The sequence below is a fragment of the Hemibagrus wyckioides genome, linkage group LG23 (genome assembly GCF_019097595.1).
Source record: "Hemibagrus wyckioides isolate EC202008001 linkage group LG23, SWU_Hwy_1.0, whole genome shotgun sequence".
Lineage (NCBI taxonomy): Eukaryota > Metazoa > Chordata > Actinopteri > Siluriformes > Bagridae > Hemibagrus > Hemibagrus wyckioides.
The window spans coordinates 17,608,513-17,625,147 of NC_080732.1; the positions used below are offsets into that span (position 1 = coordinate 17,608,513).

The 16,635-nt window shown below is 38.7% G+C and overlaps 1 protein-coding gene across 5 annotated transcripts in view; it reads left to right on the forward strand.

Moving 5' to 3' along the window:
* Positions 1-851: 851 nt before the first annotated feature.
* The window catches only part of csmd3a (CUB and Sushi multiple domains 3a), a 289,841-nt gene continuing 274,057 nt past the window's right edge, over positions 852-16,635 (forward strand). For 2 of the 5 annotated variants that reach the window (XM_058376409.1, XM_058376413.1), the window contains exon 1: positions 857-1,594. In XM_058376409.1, coding sequence (XP_058232392.1) covers positions 1,438-1,594 — 157 coding nt within the window. In that variant the 5' untranslated portion in view covers positions 857-1,437. Of the gene's footprint in view, positions 1,595-16,635 lie in introns of all 5 variants that reach the window. The other 3 variants (XM_058376410.1, XM_058376411.1, XM_058376412.1) reach the window with 3 other exon arrangements.

Consider the following 16,635-nt stretch of genomic DNA (forward strand, 5'->3'; position numbering starts at 1 on the left):
CTATTAGGGTTTTATGTAGAACATTTAAAGAGGGGGGAAAAAAGGAAGACTTCCTTATTGTTTATTTTTTCCCTAGCTAGCTTTAGACAGTTTCTTTAGAGATGTTTTCTTTTCTTTTTTTTCTCACTGTACAGAATCCCAATGAAATGTTGTCACCCAGTGTAATAGAATTCTTAAACCGATAGCATGTGTGATAATGTGTGTTCTCCGTGTCAGATTACACATCGACGATCCCCTAATGACAGACCTGCAATGAAACAAAATGACACCGTGTGCATAAAAAAACACGCCTGCATAAACACAAGCATTCTTCAAAGGGAGCTTGAGGTAACCAGAATCATTTTCCTGTCCATTAGTAAGCTACGTTTATGTTTCTCCAGTGCTGCTAGCATACTTGTAGCTGTCCCATGACATCCTTTGTGGTGTCATCTGATGATCCTCCTATCGGTGGCTATTAGACAAGTGTCATAACAGCGCTCACACTGTGACTTTAATCAAAAAATTCAGACGCTCTGCTGTGTTTGGTCGCAGTAGCGTAACCGCTAAATCGCTTGCCACATGATTGTTTTAAGATCAACGAGCTCACCTACCAAGACCCAAGAATTTTTGGTGTTGTGTTTTTTTTTTTCCTGAGGCACCAAAATGTCTAATTGTGGTTTAAGATTAGAAGACTTTGAGGTTCTGTTTAAAGATGATGGTTCTTTTAGGAGGCAATTAACCTCTGAAAGATCTTTTGTTTTTTAGATAGCAGCTAGTGTGTGTGTGTGTGTGTGTGTGTGAGAGAGAGAGAGAGAGCGAGAGAGAGAGAGAGAGAGAGAGAGAGAGCGAGAGAGAGAGGTCTGAGTTGCTTGTATAACCTATAGATGGCAGAAGACTCCATCCTAAATCGCACATTTCACAGCACGCTTTTAGATCAGAACTCGATTTCCATTCTAAGCAGACTCCACAAATCCGCAGCTAGGAAAAGTTGCATGCTTATCACACGCACCGAGGCTCGCGTGCTCCGACTTTCTGCTGTAACACGTCTTCTCGAGCTGCTTTAAAACGTGTCAGGAACCTGCGCGCGCGGATCAGACCTTGGAGCATTTTTTTTTTATTTTATTATTTTTATTTTTTTTATTTTTGGGGTGTGTGTGTGTGAGAGAGAGAGACAGAGAGAGAGAGAGAGAGAGAGAGAGAGAGAGAGTATATGTGTGTTGAGCGCTGATTAAAAAGCAGCACCCACATGCTGTCGGGTGGTCGGCTCGTGCCGAGGAGCTCTGGAGGCGCGCGCACTGCACTCTGTTCCCCCGTCGGCCGAGATGGTTGAGTCCTGTCCCCGCGTCTCGCGCACCGAATCGCCGTAACGCCGCTCTCCGACCGCTCAGCACCAGCCTCTCCGCGCGCGGGAGGGGAGAGAAACAGCGCCGGGTTTGTTTTTCGTCAAGACGCTCCGACATGACAGAGGCTCGCGGTGGATTTGTACTCCTTTCCGACGGAGGATGCGCCCGGTGCTCTTCTCGCGCGGACTCTTCTCGCGCCAAAGCGGCCAGGATCAAAGGCGGATTTGTCATTTGGAACGTCGTGTTTTCGCTGATGTGCACCCGCGCGCACGGTAAGTAAACGGGCCACGGTGCCTCCGAAAAGGCGCCTGATTTGCACCAACCTATGGTGCACATTTTATTACGCGTTATTACGCGTCATTAAATCAATGAATTCATATTGCGGGAAGGATAAAGAAAAGAAATGCATTGCTTATTCATTATTCTAGTTATTATTTCACATTTAGTGCCTGTGATCTTGTGCATCTCTGGAGTCTTGTCTGCATAATGCATTAACACCTTATTGGACGTGCTGGAGGCTGATGCGCAGTGTTTTTGCAGTGTTGAGCAATTTCATCCAAATCTCAGCAGGGCTTTATTGTGCTTATAAGCAGTCGTGTCCGGGACGACAGTGGTGTTGTGGATGATCAACTACGCCTCGGCTGTATTTTTGTCCAAGGTATCCGCGTCTAATCGCGTTTACACTGCTGGCTAAAAAAGATCCGATTAAAAAAGTTTTGCACTGAAACGGAATTTAGTTTGCATTCACAAGAGAAAAAAATAAACACTTCTACATGAACGAGTGCTGTTTAGAAGTTTTAAATGCGCAGGGATGAGAAAAGACACTTTTTCTGGAGTTGGGTTGAAAGTGATAGATGATGCTGAGTGGAAATGGAGGACTCTTTTGAACCAGCGCAGCTGTGGAAGTAAATTGTTGCGCGCGCATGCGCAGACGCGTCTGCGTGACAACGCAGTCCATACAGGAGCGTGAAAGACGACACGAGTGTTTTAGTGTTAAAAAAAAAAAAAAGCTCAAACACTCTTTCTTTCCATTTCTCTCCGTTTCTTTTGATCTCTCTGTTCGGTTCATCCTCATGTCCTTGCAGCTGATCCATACCTTCTCATGATTAAGGTTAATTATTCATGGTGCGTAGCTTCTTCTTTACCTTGGGCATGCTGCATCATGAAGTCTCCATCCATCTGTGTGACTGGCTTTGTACCTGACATCTGAGATCAGGCCAAGCTTTGCAAACATGAGTGTGCAGACCCGTTAATTATTCACATGGTCATGATTTTCTCCAGGATGATTATTCTAGTCATCACTTCCTGTCACTGTGGAAAACATGGCCCATGAACTCATTTTAAAGGTCTGAACTCATTTTAAAGTCAACTCTGTGCTGGAGGTCTTTATGGCAGTCTTTATGATCAGGACCTGTCGCAGATCATCCAAGTGGTGTTGAGTATTCAGTCATTTCTTACTGATGACGTGGGAACTAATTTTAAAATTTTGGAAAACAGAATATTTCTGTATTTTGTGTAAGGGCAGGCTATTTATTTATTGACTTATTTATCTATTGATTGATTGATTAATTTCCATATGGAATACTTTGGATGGTCTTAGAAAGTAGGTGTTTCATACTGATGATGTTGGAACTGATTTTGAAAATTGGAAAAACATAATATTTGTGAATCTTGTGTAAGGGTAGGTTATTTATTTATTTATTTATTTATTTATTTATTTATTTATTTATTTATTCAATGATTAATATCCATATGAAATACTTTCATGGTCTCAGAACATAAGTGTTTAATATGGAACACGTACAAACTGATTTTGAAATTTTAGAAAACAGAATACTTCTGTATCTTGTGTAAAGGCAGGTTATTTATTTATTTATTTATTTATTTATTTATTTATTTATTTCCATATGAAATACTTTTATGGTCTCAGAGCATAGGTGTTTACTATGGATCATGAGGAAACTGATTTTGAAATTTTGGAAAACAGAATATTTGTGATTCTTGTGTAAGGACTTTCCTTCCTTCCTTCCTTCCTTCCTTCCTTCCTTCCTTCCTTCCTTCCTTCCTTCCTTCCTTCCTTCCTTCCTTCCTTCCTTCCTTCCTTCCTTCCTTCCTTCCTTCCCTCCCTCCCTCCCAGTACATTTATACGTACATGTGGAATACTTTCATGGTCTCAGAACACAGGTGTTTCGAACTCTTCTGCATCATTTGATCTTGCTCTTTGTCATAAAGCACTTACTGTCTGAGTAAGTAGTGGATCCGTGTGAGTAGACATGGTGTGATGTCTCGTAACATGATGTGACCACAAAGTCGATTACATTCCAATAAAATGGTGAGTTGAGGTGTTTGATTCCTCTTACACCACAGCAGTTTGCCCACATATTTAATTCAAGTCAAATGTTATCTATTTAAAGTCTTATTCAATGTTATGGAACAGCTTTTCAGGAGTTTTCTAGACAGACAAATTTCACAAGCCGCTTTGAACGTAATCCAATCATTCACACCCAAGCAAGCACTTATAGTTTGGCTTATTACTGAATTTATCCCTGAAATTTCCACCAAGAGAATGTATTTGTTCAAGTCGACATCATTCGTAGGATTCTTGTTGAAAACAAGTGACGAGTCAAATTCTAATAACTCAATTAAAAACAAAATAACATTCATAATGGTGGGTTTTGATGCTCAGTACTCAGAAAATTGAAATATCATGGAATCTGGTCCTTTGCTTCATGAATGCTCTGAGAAGCACTGCACTAGTCTTTAAGAAGTAACCTTGCTTCTCACTCTCTCTCTCTCTCTCTCTCTCTCTCTCTCTCTCTCTCTCTCACACACACACACACACACACAAAAACACACAAAACACCTTGTTATGTTACAGAGAAATCACAATATTTAATCTCGTCTGTCCTGAAGACTTTCCCATGACAGGAAAAGATTGCCTTTGTCACTGGCACTGGAGGCTCCTCCCATATCCATAAACATTTAATAAAAGTCTCCATAGAAAAAACAGTAACATTTCAGCTTATTTTGTAATTTGTCTGCCGTGCAAGTCATGTGAATGAGCTATTACTATCAAAGACTCTCTCCTGAAGACTTTTCAGTGACGACTCAATGCTCAGTGGGTTGGAGAATTTTGAATAAAATATTTGGATTAATTTTATTTTGTTTTATTTTAATTTATCATTTTTTAAATTAAATTAAATTAAATTAAATTAAATTAAATTAAATTAAATTAAATTAAATTAAATTAAATTAAATTAAATTTTTAAGAGACAGTAAACCTGTAGCACATTTTGTTTACGATATTAAACCTCTGTTCGTAGAAATATTTATCTATGATTTATCTAGTTTTATACAATTTTTTTATGATTAAAAATAAATTAAGGTTGGGAGTCTTTTCAGTCATCATTTTTCTTCATTCAAATGTTATTAAAAATATTTGGGGAATTCAATAAAATCAGAAAGCCAGTAGCATGAATCTAATCATATCATGAAAGCGATATTGTGAATCAAATCAAATCATGAATCAATTATTGTGATTCTTATTAAATCTTGAATCCAGTATTGTGAACCGAATTAAATATTGAATCCGTTATATATGTGAATTGAATCAAATCACAAAGCCAGTATTGTGAATTGAGTCGAATCATTTCATAAAAACGGTATTGTAAATCGAATCAAATCAGGGAGTCAGTACTGTGAATCAAATTAAATCACAAAGCCAGTAGCATGAATCAAATCATATCATAAAAGCAGTATTGTGAATTGAATCAAATCAGGGAGTCAGTATCGTGAATTGAATCAAATTAGAAAGACAGTTTTGTGATTCGAAATAAATCACAAAGACAATATTGTGAATCGAATCCATTATTGTTATCCGAATCAAATCTTATACCCAGTTTCATGAATTGAATCAATCAAATTGAAAGCCAGTAGCATGAGTCGAATCATTTCATAAAATTGGTATTGTGAATGGAATCAAATCAGGGAGTCAGAATCGTGAATCGAATCATATCACAAAGCCCGTAGCGTAAATTGAATCATATCATGAAAGCGCTATTATGGAATTAATCAAATCAGGGAGTCAGTATCATGAATCGAATCATATCATAAAAGCAGTATTGTGAATTGAATCAAATCAGGGAGTCAGCATCATGAATCGAATCATATCATAAAAGCAGTATTGTGAATCGAATCAATTCCTCAAAAATAGGAATCCACTATCCTGAATGAAATCAAATCCTAACTAGAGTGTATCATATCACCCACATTTTTAACCAATCAGAATTGAGAATTCTCCCACCGATGTTGTACAATGTTGCAGTTCCGCCTGTCTTACTGAAAACATCGTTCCCCTATTGAACAGTTCGCCTAATAAAGACTGTAACGCTCAGCGAAATCCATCTTAGAGTGTCAATTATAATCTGCAAACTGTAATTAACACCCTTGTCTGAGCAGGCTGCATGTATGGCACGCTCTAAAGTGTAAAATCAAAGTAAATTAAATTATAATTGATGCTCATATAAGTACGGTGCACTTTATCATAGTCATATCACAATTATGCGAAAGACAAAGCACAGACTGCGTAGGCTTTCTCCGTCGCCCGAGTAAATAACACCATTCATTAGCTTTCACGTTGAAATTCATTTGAAGTTCTAATAAACTGCGTATTAATTCAGAGCTAAGCAACATCTGTCACTGTACTTTGCCGTAATTGGATGTTCCTCGTGCCAACTTTCAACTGAGAAGCGAATGACCCCGGAACATTGGATGCAGCATATGAATATTTTGAAACAGACGGACGAAGCGTGCCAAAGCGAATCTGTAGAGTGTGAAGAGTGAAGCACAGAATACCGAGCGTTCTCGTGTAGAGACAAAAGATCCGTTGTTAGATCAGATCAAAGTGAGATAAGATAAAAGTCAGATTCATGAAAAGCAGCATCTTGCTCGATACATTAGATTTATACACCAGCGCCGGTTAAACTCTCAGTTCTGATTGGTCAGAAGGTGTCAAGTCTTTTTCTACCTCAGGTTTATATAATAAACATGTTGTCGTTTCTATGGTAACAACTTAATTACATGGACTTGTAAGAACTATCTATCTATCTATCTATCTATCTATCTATCTATCTATCTATCTATCTATCTATCTATCTATCTATCTATCTATCTATCTATCTATCTATTTTACATTTTCTGAGAGGAGAGGATTAGTTCATGTAACATTTTTGGAAGGAGTCTCCAGTGTCAGTAGGTTTTGCAACATGAGCAAGATTTGTTGTTTGTCTGTAAGCTTGGTTTATTTTCTTATTACCTTCAAGAAAGAAATGTTTAGCTTCATATTTATGGAAGTAAATGGGATGTCTCCACTGCCAGAGCTTTGCATTCATAGAAAGGTTTTCTAAAAGGTTGCATTCATTTATTTTATTTTATTTTATTTTATTTTATTTTATTTTATTTTATTTTATTTTATTTTATTTTATTTTATTTATTACTTTTTTATATTTTATTTTATTTTATTTTATTTTTACATTTTTTGTGATTGTTACAGCCAAAAAAAAAAAATTGAGTTTATTTTAGTTTTTTTCAGCATGGCTAGATTTTTATTTATTTCAGAATTTCAGAATTTTCTCTGAATCTCCACCCGGTGAAGACACATGTGTAATGACCTTCTATGAGAGCTGTGCTCATGTGAATGGAAAGAGAGCTTCAGCTTAATATATGTTGCGATGACATCACACGACATGTCTTGCCCCAAATCTGCGGAAAATCTGCAGTAATTTAAAAAAAATGGCAAAATCCACCGAATATCACCGTTTGCAAAATCATGAATTCTTACATGGACTGTCAAGAAAGAGGAAAAACTTGGCACAACTGTTTTAATCACAATTTTAATCACAATATTGGCATTGTGATATGATTTTTCATTAGATTTGATTTGAATCATAATAATTGATTCATGATTTGATTTGAAACATTTGGATTACTTAATACGCTTAATTTTGGAGTGGTAGGGAGTGAGAGTGGTTGATTAATTTCCTGTGGCTGCATGTCCTGAAGTGTTTTATTCGTCTTATAATACCACAGTTTGCAGCATTATCGTTTGGAATTTATTTAAAAAATGACACATTGCACGTTTGAGGCTTTTTATATAGTTAAATTGAATGTTTCTGAACACCTACAGATTAGATGCTTGTTATTTCACATCGATATGAGCCAAGCATTCAGGATTTCGCCGAGCTTCAGCGGCGTTTGACTTCCTGTTTGCTCAAACCAAACACTTTCTTAGAGCTTGATGTGTTTTAAAACTCTTTCCTACTGTACATTGCTCTGTTTACTCGGCCTGTTTAATGAGGTTACTACTGAGTTCAAACGAGACGTGATTCACTCCGACTGAAACAGTACAAACAACCGGAGGTGGATTTATCGATTTTTCGTGTTGCTTTGGTGATTTTTTTTTATTCGAGAAAATAGATGTTGTTGTTGCTCCTTTACATTAAACTATACACAAGACAAGGAAAAATGTAAATTGGGAAATTAGGACACTAGTCTGGGGGAAACAAAACTGATTTGAGATGGAAATCACTCCAGGATGCTTTGATACGACAAGCACATTTGTATGATGCACAATATGTATCAGAGTGTCTAATTTAGTTTACAAATAAATAAGTAAATAAATAGAAGTGCTGCCAAAAAACTGTATAGAAAAATTATAAATAAAATAAAAAGTATAAATAATACTAACATATTAAAATCAAAAAATGTTATTTTTAAAAAAAATAAAAATAAATAAAATAAAATGAAATAAAAAAAATAATAATAATAAAATACAATTTTAATGAAATAGCATTACATTTTTTTAATGATTTTTAAAGAAATTTCCAATTAGAGAAGCTATTACCTTGTAATTATTTTATAAATAAATATATAATGCGTTATTTTTATATTTTTATATGCGTAAAATATAATGCGTTATTTTTATCAGGATGTGGATTTGTAAAAAAAAAATTATATCAAACCCCACCTGAACTCATCATACTTGAATTTTCCCTCTTTTTCTCTAATTTCCACTTTCTTGTAACTCAAGAATAAGTCATAAAGATCATAAAGAAATCCTGCAGCGCTGAAAGGGACTGTACTGAGAGGAAGTCTTTAATAATCAGAAGCCTAAATGCTGAAGGACCCGAACACTGAACCTGAAGGATTTAACCGCGCTTTACTCTCAGACCTGAGAGCTGAACGGCGAATGGCAGAAACTGTGTGAAGTGTGTGAGTGTGATTCTGCTTGGAAAGAATGAGAGCAGCTTAGGTGCCAAAATGTACGATTAAGCTATTAATTAGCATTAACGAAGTTGGACCTCTCGCTATAACGATAGAAGATGTACCTGAAAGCTTCACTCTTCTGCTTTTCCCGCTGAGACTCTTATTCAACACGATCAGATAAATTACATTAAAATAAATCTTACATTTCAAGCAAAACATCATTTCAAGCCGTTCATCAGAGATTTTCTGATTAAACCCCAAAGTGATCCAGTTATTTATTTGCTTGTTTATCTTTCCTACCTGTTTATTTATCCATTTTTTAAATTCTTTTCTTATGTATTTTTTTCCATCTGTATTTATTTATTTTGTTTATATAGTCTTCATTTGTTTGTACGTTTGTTGTCATATTTATTTATTTACACATATATAGATATTTTGTCTTTCTTTAATTTATTTTAATGTTTAGTTATTTAATTATTTGCTTGTCATCCTTTATTATTTATTTTTTTGTTTGTTTATATTTTGTTATTATTTATTTAGTGTATTGTTTAGTTTAATTATTTGGTTGTATGATTGTTGCCTTCCTTTATTATTCATTTTTTGTTTGTTTAATTGTTTGTATGTTGCCTTTCTATCTATCTATTCAATTATTCATTCATTCATTGAAGGGGAAAGGACAGGGAGGTTGAAATTTATCTTACAAATTTTAATATCAAAAGACTTTGCGTTATTTCAAGGTTGTATATCACAAGCCTGAGTGATGTCACAAGGCTGTGCATTGTTTCAAGGTTGAATGATATCACAAGGTTGTATGATGTCACAAGGTTGAATGATATCACAAGGTTGAATGATATCACAAGGTTGAATGATATCACAAGGTTGAATGATGTCACAAGGTTGAATGATGTCACAAGGTTGAATGATATCACAAGGTTGAATGATATCACAAGGTTGAATGATGTCACAAGGTTGAATGATGTCACAAGGTTGAATGATATCACAAGGTTGAATGATGTCACAAGGCTGTCTGTTGTGAGTCAACAGAAAAGAAGAAATCTCCTCCAGTGACATACGTTTGGGTTTCTGTGCTAAAAGATAATTGTTCTTGTTGGCAGCGTTATCAGATCTAGAGGTCTGTGGCTTTGTGTTATGTGTTAGTTGTGTGTTTTTTGTCTGTTAGTTGTGTGTTAGTTGTGTGTTTGTTGTGTGTTAGTTGTGTGTTTGTTGTGTGTTTGTTGTGTTAGTTGTGTGTTTTTTGTCTGTTAGTTGTGTGTTAGTTGTGTGTTAGTTGTGTGTTTGTTGTGTGTTTGTTGTGTGTTTGTTGTGTTAGTTGTGTGTTTGTTGTGTGTTTGTTGTGTTAGTTGTGTGTTTGTTGTGTGTTTGTTGTGTTAGTTGTGTGTTTGTTGTGTGTTTGTTGTGTCTGAAGGGTTTCAGGGGGAAGTGCACCTTGTTCCTACCCTGTGATGAAGAAACTGTGAGAATGAGCCGAGACTTGAGGCATGAAGAGATGGTGTGAAAACATTTTGGAACGCAGGAGGAACCTGCAGGACGCAGTAGAAGGTGTTATTTACTCGGCAGCAGCGATGTAGATATTGACGGACGGCTGGAGCAGCAGACAGTGATTTGCAGGCAGATCAATTTCGCCGTGTTAGAGTTCAGCTTCAGGTCTGATGTCCAGGTCCAGACGGCATGGCAGGGTCCGGGTGCAGTTTGGATGAAGGTGAAGAGTCAGAGCTGTGAGATGGGATGTCATTTATTTACTATTCACATTTACTATTTACTATATCACTATTCTTTTATTTCTTTTGTTTTTATTTATTTGCTTGTCTTTTGTGTAGGTGTGTTGGCTTTTCTTGTTTATTTATTTGTTCATTAATTAATTAATACATTAATTTCAGAGACAAAAAGGTATAAATTCTGAAAAGCATTTCTTTCTTTCTTTCTTTCTTTCTTTCTTTCTTTCTTTCTTTCTTTCTTTCTTAGGAAAAAAATCTAAATTGTTAAGATTTAGGATATTAAGTTAATGTGCCTCTTTATCATCACTAATCATAACGAATGACTGAGCTGAATGTAAGAGACACGATATAGTAAAAAGTATGTGCCCCCCGACCATCACACACATATGTGCTTTCTGAACATCCCGTTCCAGATTTATTCCCTCTTCACTGTTATAATCAGCTCCACTCTGCTCTTCTGTGAAGGTTTTCCTCTAGATGTTTATGATCATGGTTGTGGGGATGTGTGATCATTTAGCTACAAGAGCATTAGTGAGATGTTGGGATGTTGATAAGACTCCAGTTCACCCTGAAGGGGTTGAGTCAGAGTCGGGTCTCTGTGCAGGACACTCCAGTCCTTCCAGTCCAACCTTCACCTCCACACCATGTCTTGATGGAGCTCAGGAGCTTTGTGCACAGGGACATTGTTGTTCTGGAGGAGTGTTTCAGAAACGTGAAACGTGTTTTTCAGGAAGGAGATCCATGCACATGGATGTTAAGACATGGGTTAAAGCATAAGCAGAGATGATTCTGAAATCATTTCCTGTATCGATGACTCATCCTCGTCTATACAGCACTGGAAAAATGTCTCTCTGATGCCTCTGTAATGAGCCACGCTCCTGCTCGGAAATTTCAACAGCGGTAAACTGGAGGAAAGTGAAGAAATAACTTTTCATGAGATTTGATTTTATTGATTGGCAGCTCATTTTTTTGGCTTTTGCTGCCAGCTCTGTCTAACGATTGCACCCCCCTCCCCTTCCCTCCTCTCTCTCTCTTTCTACGAAAAAACTTGTGAGGAAAAACTTATTTCCCGATTCCCAACCCTCCTGATTGTATTTTTCCTCTCAAGCACGTTAATTGTGTTAAATGAGCAGTGTCTCAGACCGTACAGAGTAAGTGTTACGGCTTTATTTTAGTCTTGGGCTCAGATGGCGGCGTGTGGCTGCTGTGTCAGTGAGCGTTGCTGTGCCGTGATAATCAGAGACTCATCGAGCAGAGATGAAACCGTTGCTCATTTCCGAGCTCTGCGCAGTATCACTTACTGTACACTTCATTCTCTTTACACTCATTGCATCACGCTAATCAACAATGGCGTGGTGATGATGCGTTAAATTAAACCATTTTTTAATAAGTGTGCATGCTGAAGCATTTTGTTTATTCTTATTTTTACTAAAAGTGTATTTTTTTTTATCCATTTAGAGTTACCTTTAATATCATCTTTGACCCAAAAAAATGGATCCTTTTAGTGCTTACATGATTCCAGCTCTCTGTTTATATACTATACACACACAGATCTGGCATAACATTATGACCACCTGCCTAATATTGTATACGCCCCCCCCCTGCCAAAACAGCCCTGACCCGTCATGCCCTGTGTATTCTGACCCCTTTCTATAAGAAGCAGCATTCAGCAGTTTGAGCAACAGTAGCTCGTCTGTTGGATCGGATCACACGGGCCAGCCTTCGCTCTACATGTGCATCAATAAGCCTTGGCCGCCCATGACTCTGTCGCCGGTTCACCACTGTTCCTTTTGATAGATACTGACCACTGCAGACCGGGAACACCCCACAAGAGCTGCAGTTTTGGAGATGCTCTGATCCAGTGGTCTATCCGCCATCACAATCTGGCCCTTCGTCAAATTCACTCAAATCCTTACGCTTGTCCATTTTTCCTGCTTCTAACATCAACTTTGAGGACAAAATGTTGACTTGCTGCCTAATATATCCCACCCACTAACAGGTGCCATGATGAGGAGATAATCAGTCTTATTCTCTTCACCTCTCAGTGGACATAATGTTATGCTTGATTGGTGTATGTTGAGTCCATCAATATAAACCTGCAGCTTTTTAATCAACAATGTCTGACCAATCAGAATGAAGAATTCAGTGAAACTGTGGTGTAAGCTGGTAAACTTAGCCACGGTCATTATTTTTTTATTCCTATTTATTTTCATTCAACTATTAAAACAAACCCTACCAGTGCTCATATATCAGTCCCAGGTGATTACTGTGAGCGTTTCGAATCCTGCTGACTGTCAGGACCGTCGTCTCGGCCATAAACAGAGCTCTCGTCCCCGAGTCTAATGATTTACACACGTTGATAATGTGCTCCTCTGGATCTTGATTACGGACTCGACACGTTTGAGGTGACAGCGCCGCGCCGAGCTTCAATCATCCATAAGAGAGTGGATTGCACGCGACGGGGCGCTTGACCTTTCAGAATAAACAGACGTTATTGAGAGCGTAAGAGCGTGATGGTGAGATTATTACGGTCATAACGCTGATGGCACGATCATCTCTTTATTGGTTGTGTAACTGCAGGAGGAATTTCCACAGCATGATGAAAATTTCGACACATAGCCTTGACTGCTCAGGTGGTACGATGATTATAGATGATTGATACGTGTTATAAGTGTTATATAAAACATGTGGGGTCGTGCAGTTATGGGAAAGTAAGCAACAGAGGGTGATGAAGTTGTGATGATGGAGACAGAGGATATGCAGTGGGCATGGTGGCGAAGCGGTTAGCATTATTGGCTCACACCTGTGGGGTTAGGGGTTCGATTTTTGCCTTCTTCTTGTGAGGTTGCATGTTCTTTCCATGCTCTTGGGGTTTCCTCTGGGTTCTCTGGTTTCCTTCATCCATCAGACATGAGTTGTAGGCTGGGTAGAATCTCTAAACTGTGTGTTGTGTGTGTGTGTGTGTTTGTGTGTGGAGCTTGCGTTTTCTCTCCATGCTCTACGGGTTTCCTCTGGGTTCTCTGGTTTCCATAATCCATCAGACATGAGTTGTAGGCTGATTGGCATCTCTAAACTGTGTGTAGTGTGTGTGTGTGTGTGTGTGTGTGTGTGGAGCTTGCATGTTCTCTCTGTGCTCTAGGGGTTTCCTCTGGGTTCTCTGGTTTCCTTCATCCATCAGACATGAGTCGTAGGCTGATTGCTATCTCTAAACTGTGTGTGTGTGTGTGTGTGTGTGACACAATTGTCTTTGCTGATCAGATGGCGGGAAAAACAGCAGATAATTACATGAAGTTTCTTTACTCTAGCTGTGCTTAATTCTAGCGGTGAAAAACTATGTTTAATGCAAAAGTTTACATGCCCCCCCCCAATAATTGTAAGGGGCAAATGCTGTACCTCTATTGTATAATTCAAGACAAAAAGCAAAATTTGAGATTTCCGAAGCGCTGTGGTGTAAATTAAAAGCAATATAATAGTCTAATTATGTAATTAAATGTAAGTGGGAAGCGAGGGATGTCAAAAAAAAAAAAGTGTGCAGTGTTTGCAAGGGGCTTAGGGGTCAAAATTAGGGTTGACGTGAAAATTGTTAGTTGCATTCATCCACCATTATTGGAGAATAATTACAGCATTTTGATTACAAACCCCTAATTAACTCGGCAGGGTAGAAATAAAAAAACAAAAAACAAAAAAAAAACAGAAGCAGTGGGCCTAGATAAGCGTGTACGTCTTCGAACCTGTTCAATTATTTACGCGTAATTGAGTTCTCGCAAAATATCCCATTTTAAATATTAAATAAAAAACCTCGGATGCGGGATAGAAACACATATGTAAGTGAAAAATGGAAGATGGCTTGAGTAAATAACAGCCCGTGCTCCAGCCTGAAGCGCCGAATTACCGTCTAAGCTCTCTGCAAAGAAGATGAATGCACTGGCAAAGTGTGTGTGCGGTTTTAACGAGCCGTAATGTCTACGTACTGCAGCATTTTCTTCCAGTCCATCATGTTTATTCCTTTCCGCAGCATATTTGCGCAGTGTGATCGCAATCTAAAAACGTTTCGCTCGCTGTGTTTGATTAACGCAGCGTACATCTCGGTCTACATCACACCTGAGATCCCAGACCTGAGATCATGTTGACCGATGCGTTGCTCAAACCTCCATACACCTCCTTATACCTCCTCAAACCTCCTCATACCTCCTCACACCTTCACACACCTTCTTATACCTCCTCACACCTCCTTATACCTCCTCAAACCTCCTTATACCTCCTCACACCTTCACACACCTTCTTATACCTCCTCACACCTCCTTATACCTCCTCAAACCTCCTTATACCTCCTCACACCTCCCTATACCTCCTCACACTTATTCACACCTTATTATACCTCCTTACACCTCCTCACACCTCCTCACACCTCCTTATACCTCCTCACACCTCCTTATACCTCCTCAAACCTCCTTATACCTCCTCACACCTCCCTATACCTCCTCACACCTCCTTATACCTCCTCAAACCTCCTTATACCTCCTCACACCTCCTTATACCTCCTCACACCTCCTTATACCTCCTCAAACCTCCTTATACCTCCTCACACCTCCTTATACCTCCTCAAACCTCCTTATACCTCCTCAAACCTCCTTATACCTCCTCACACCTCCTTATACCTCCTCAAACCTCCTTATACCTCCTCACACCTCCCTATACCTCCTCACACTTATTCACACCTTATTATACCTCCTTACACCTCCTCAAACCTCCTCACACCTCCTTATACCTCCTCACACCTTCTTATTCTTCCACACACCTCCTTATACCTCCTCACACTTCTTCACACCTTCTTATACCTCCTCAAACCTCTGCATACCTCCACACATCTCCTTATACCTCCACACACCTTCTTATACCTCCACACACCTCCTTATACCTCGTCATACATTCTTATACCTCCACACACCTCCTTATACCTCCTCGGATCTCCACACACCTCCCCACACCACCACACACCAATGCACACATTCACACACCTCCTTACACCTCCACAGACCTCCTCACACCCCTTCATATACCAGCTCATACCTGCACACACCTCCTTACACCTCCTCACACCTCCACATACCTTCACACACCTTTACACACCTCCACACACCTTCTCATACCTTCACACATCTCCTTACACCTCCACACTCCTCTCCACACACCTCCATATACCAGCTCACACCTCTTCACACCTCCACACACACCTCCATATACCAGCTCACACCTTCACACACCTCCATCCATCCACCTCTATACACCTTACAATTCCACACACCTTCTCACACACCTCCATACACCTCCTCATACCTTTACACACCTCCACATAAACCTTATACCTTCTCACACACCTCCATACACCTCCTCATACCTTTACACACCTCCACATAAACCTTATACCTTCTCACACACCTCCATACACCTCCTCATACCTTTACACACCTCCACATAAACCTTATACCTTCTCACACAACTCCATACACCTCCTCATGCACCTCTGAGGATCGAAGGATGATCAATGACGTGCCTCTGGCTGGAATTTAACCTTGATGGCCATCATTTAGCAAACATTAAATTTATTCCTGACAGTAAAATCACAGCAGATCTGTGAAATACAGGAAAATGTTCTTAATTGGCTGCGCTGGTGCATTATCAGTCGTGTAAGGGTGTCTGATTTAATGTTCCTGAAGACAGGCTGAGAGATTTTCTAATGATTCAAGTGCTCTCGCTTATCTTTTACTCCGACTAATACGCTTTCCTCTCTCCCTCTTCTCTTGTCCCAATCATTTTTTTAAAATTTGCTGGTTAAGCTGAATGACTGTATTTTTCCTACATTCCACTTCTCAACCAATGATTTTGTTTAGACAGTTTAGTAGAAAAAAAAAGCCCAGCTAGCCCCGCCCCCTCAGACTATCCATGATTTATTACTTTAATTTCACCATCTTTTTTCCTTTCGCTTCTTAGCTTTTACTTCGGAAAAAAAACCGAAAGGAAGACAAAGTCAGGATTTATTTACTAAACGAAACATCACGTCAGTCACTGAAGTGTCACTTGAAAGCGACTGTGGCGGATTCGCTCATTAAGCTGTAAAACATCTGGGCTGTTTGTGTATGTGTATAAACAAGATTCTACATCAGGGAAGATTAATAGACATTCACGCGAGGGTTTGGAAGTCATGTTCGCGGTTTGATGACTGCTTCTTGTTCTGCATCAACACTACAAGGCTGATCGAGCAACCAGGAAAGTGTCTCAATAACAATCTGGTATTTCTGATGGTTTTTCTAACC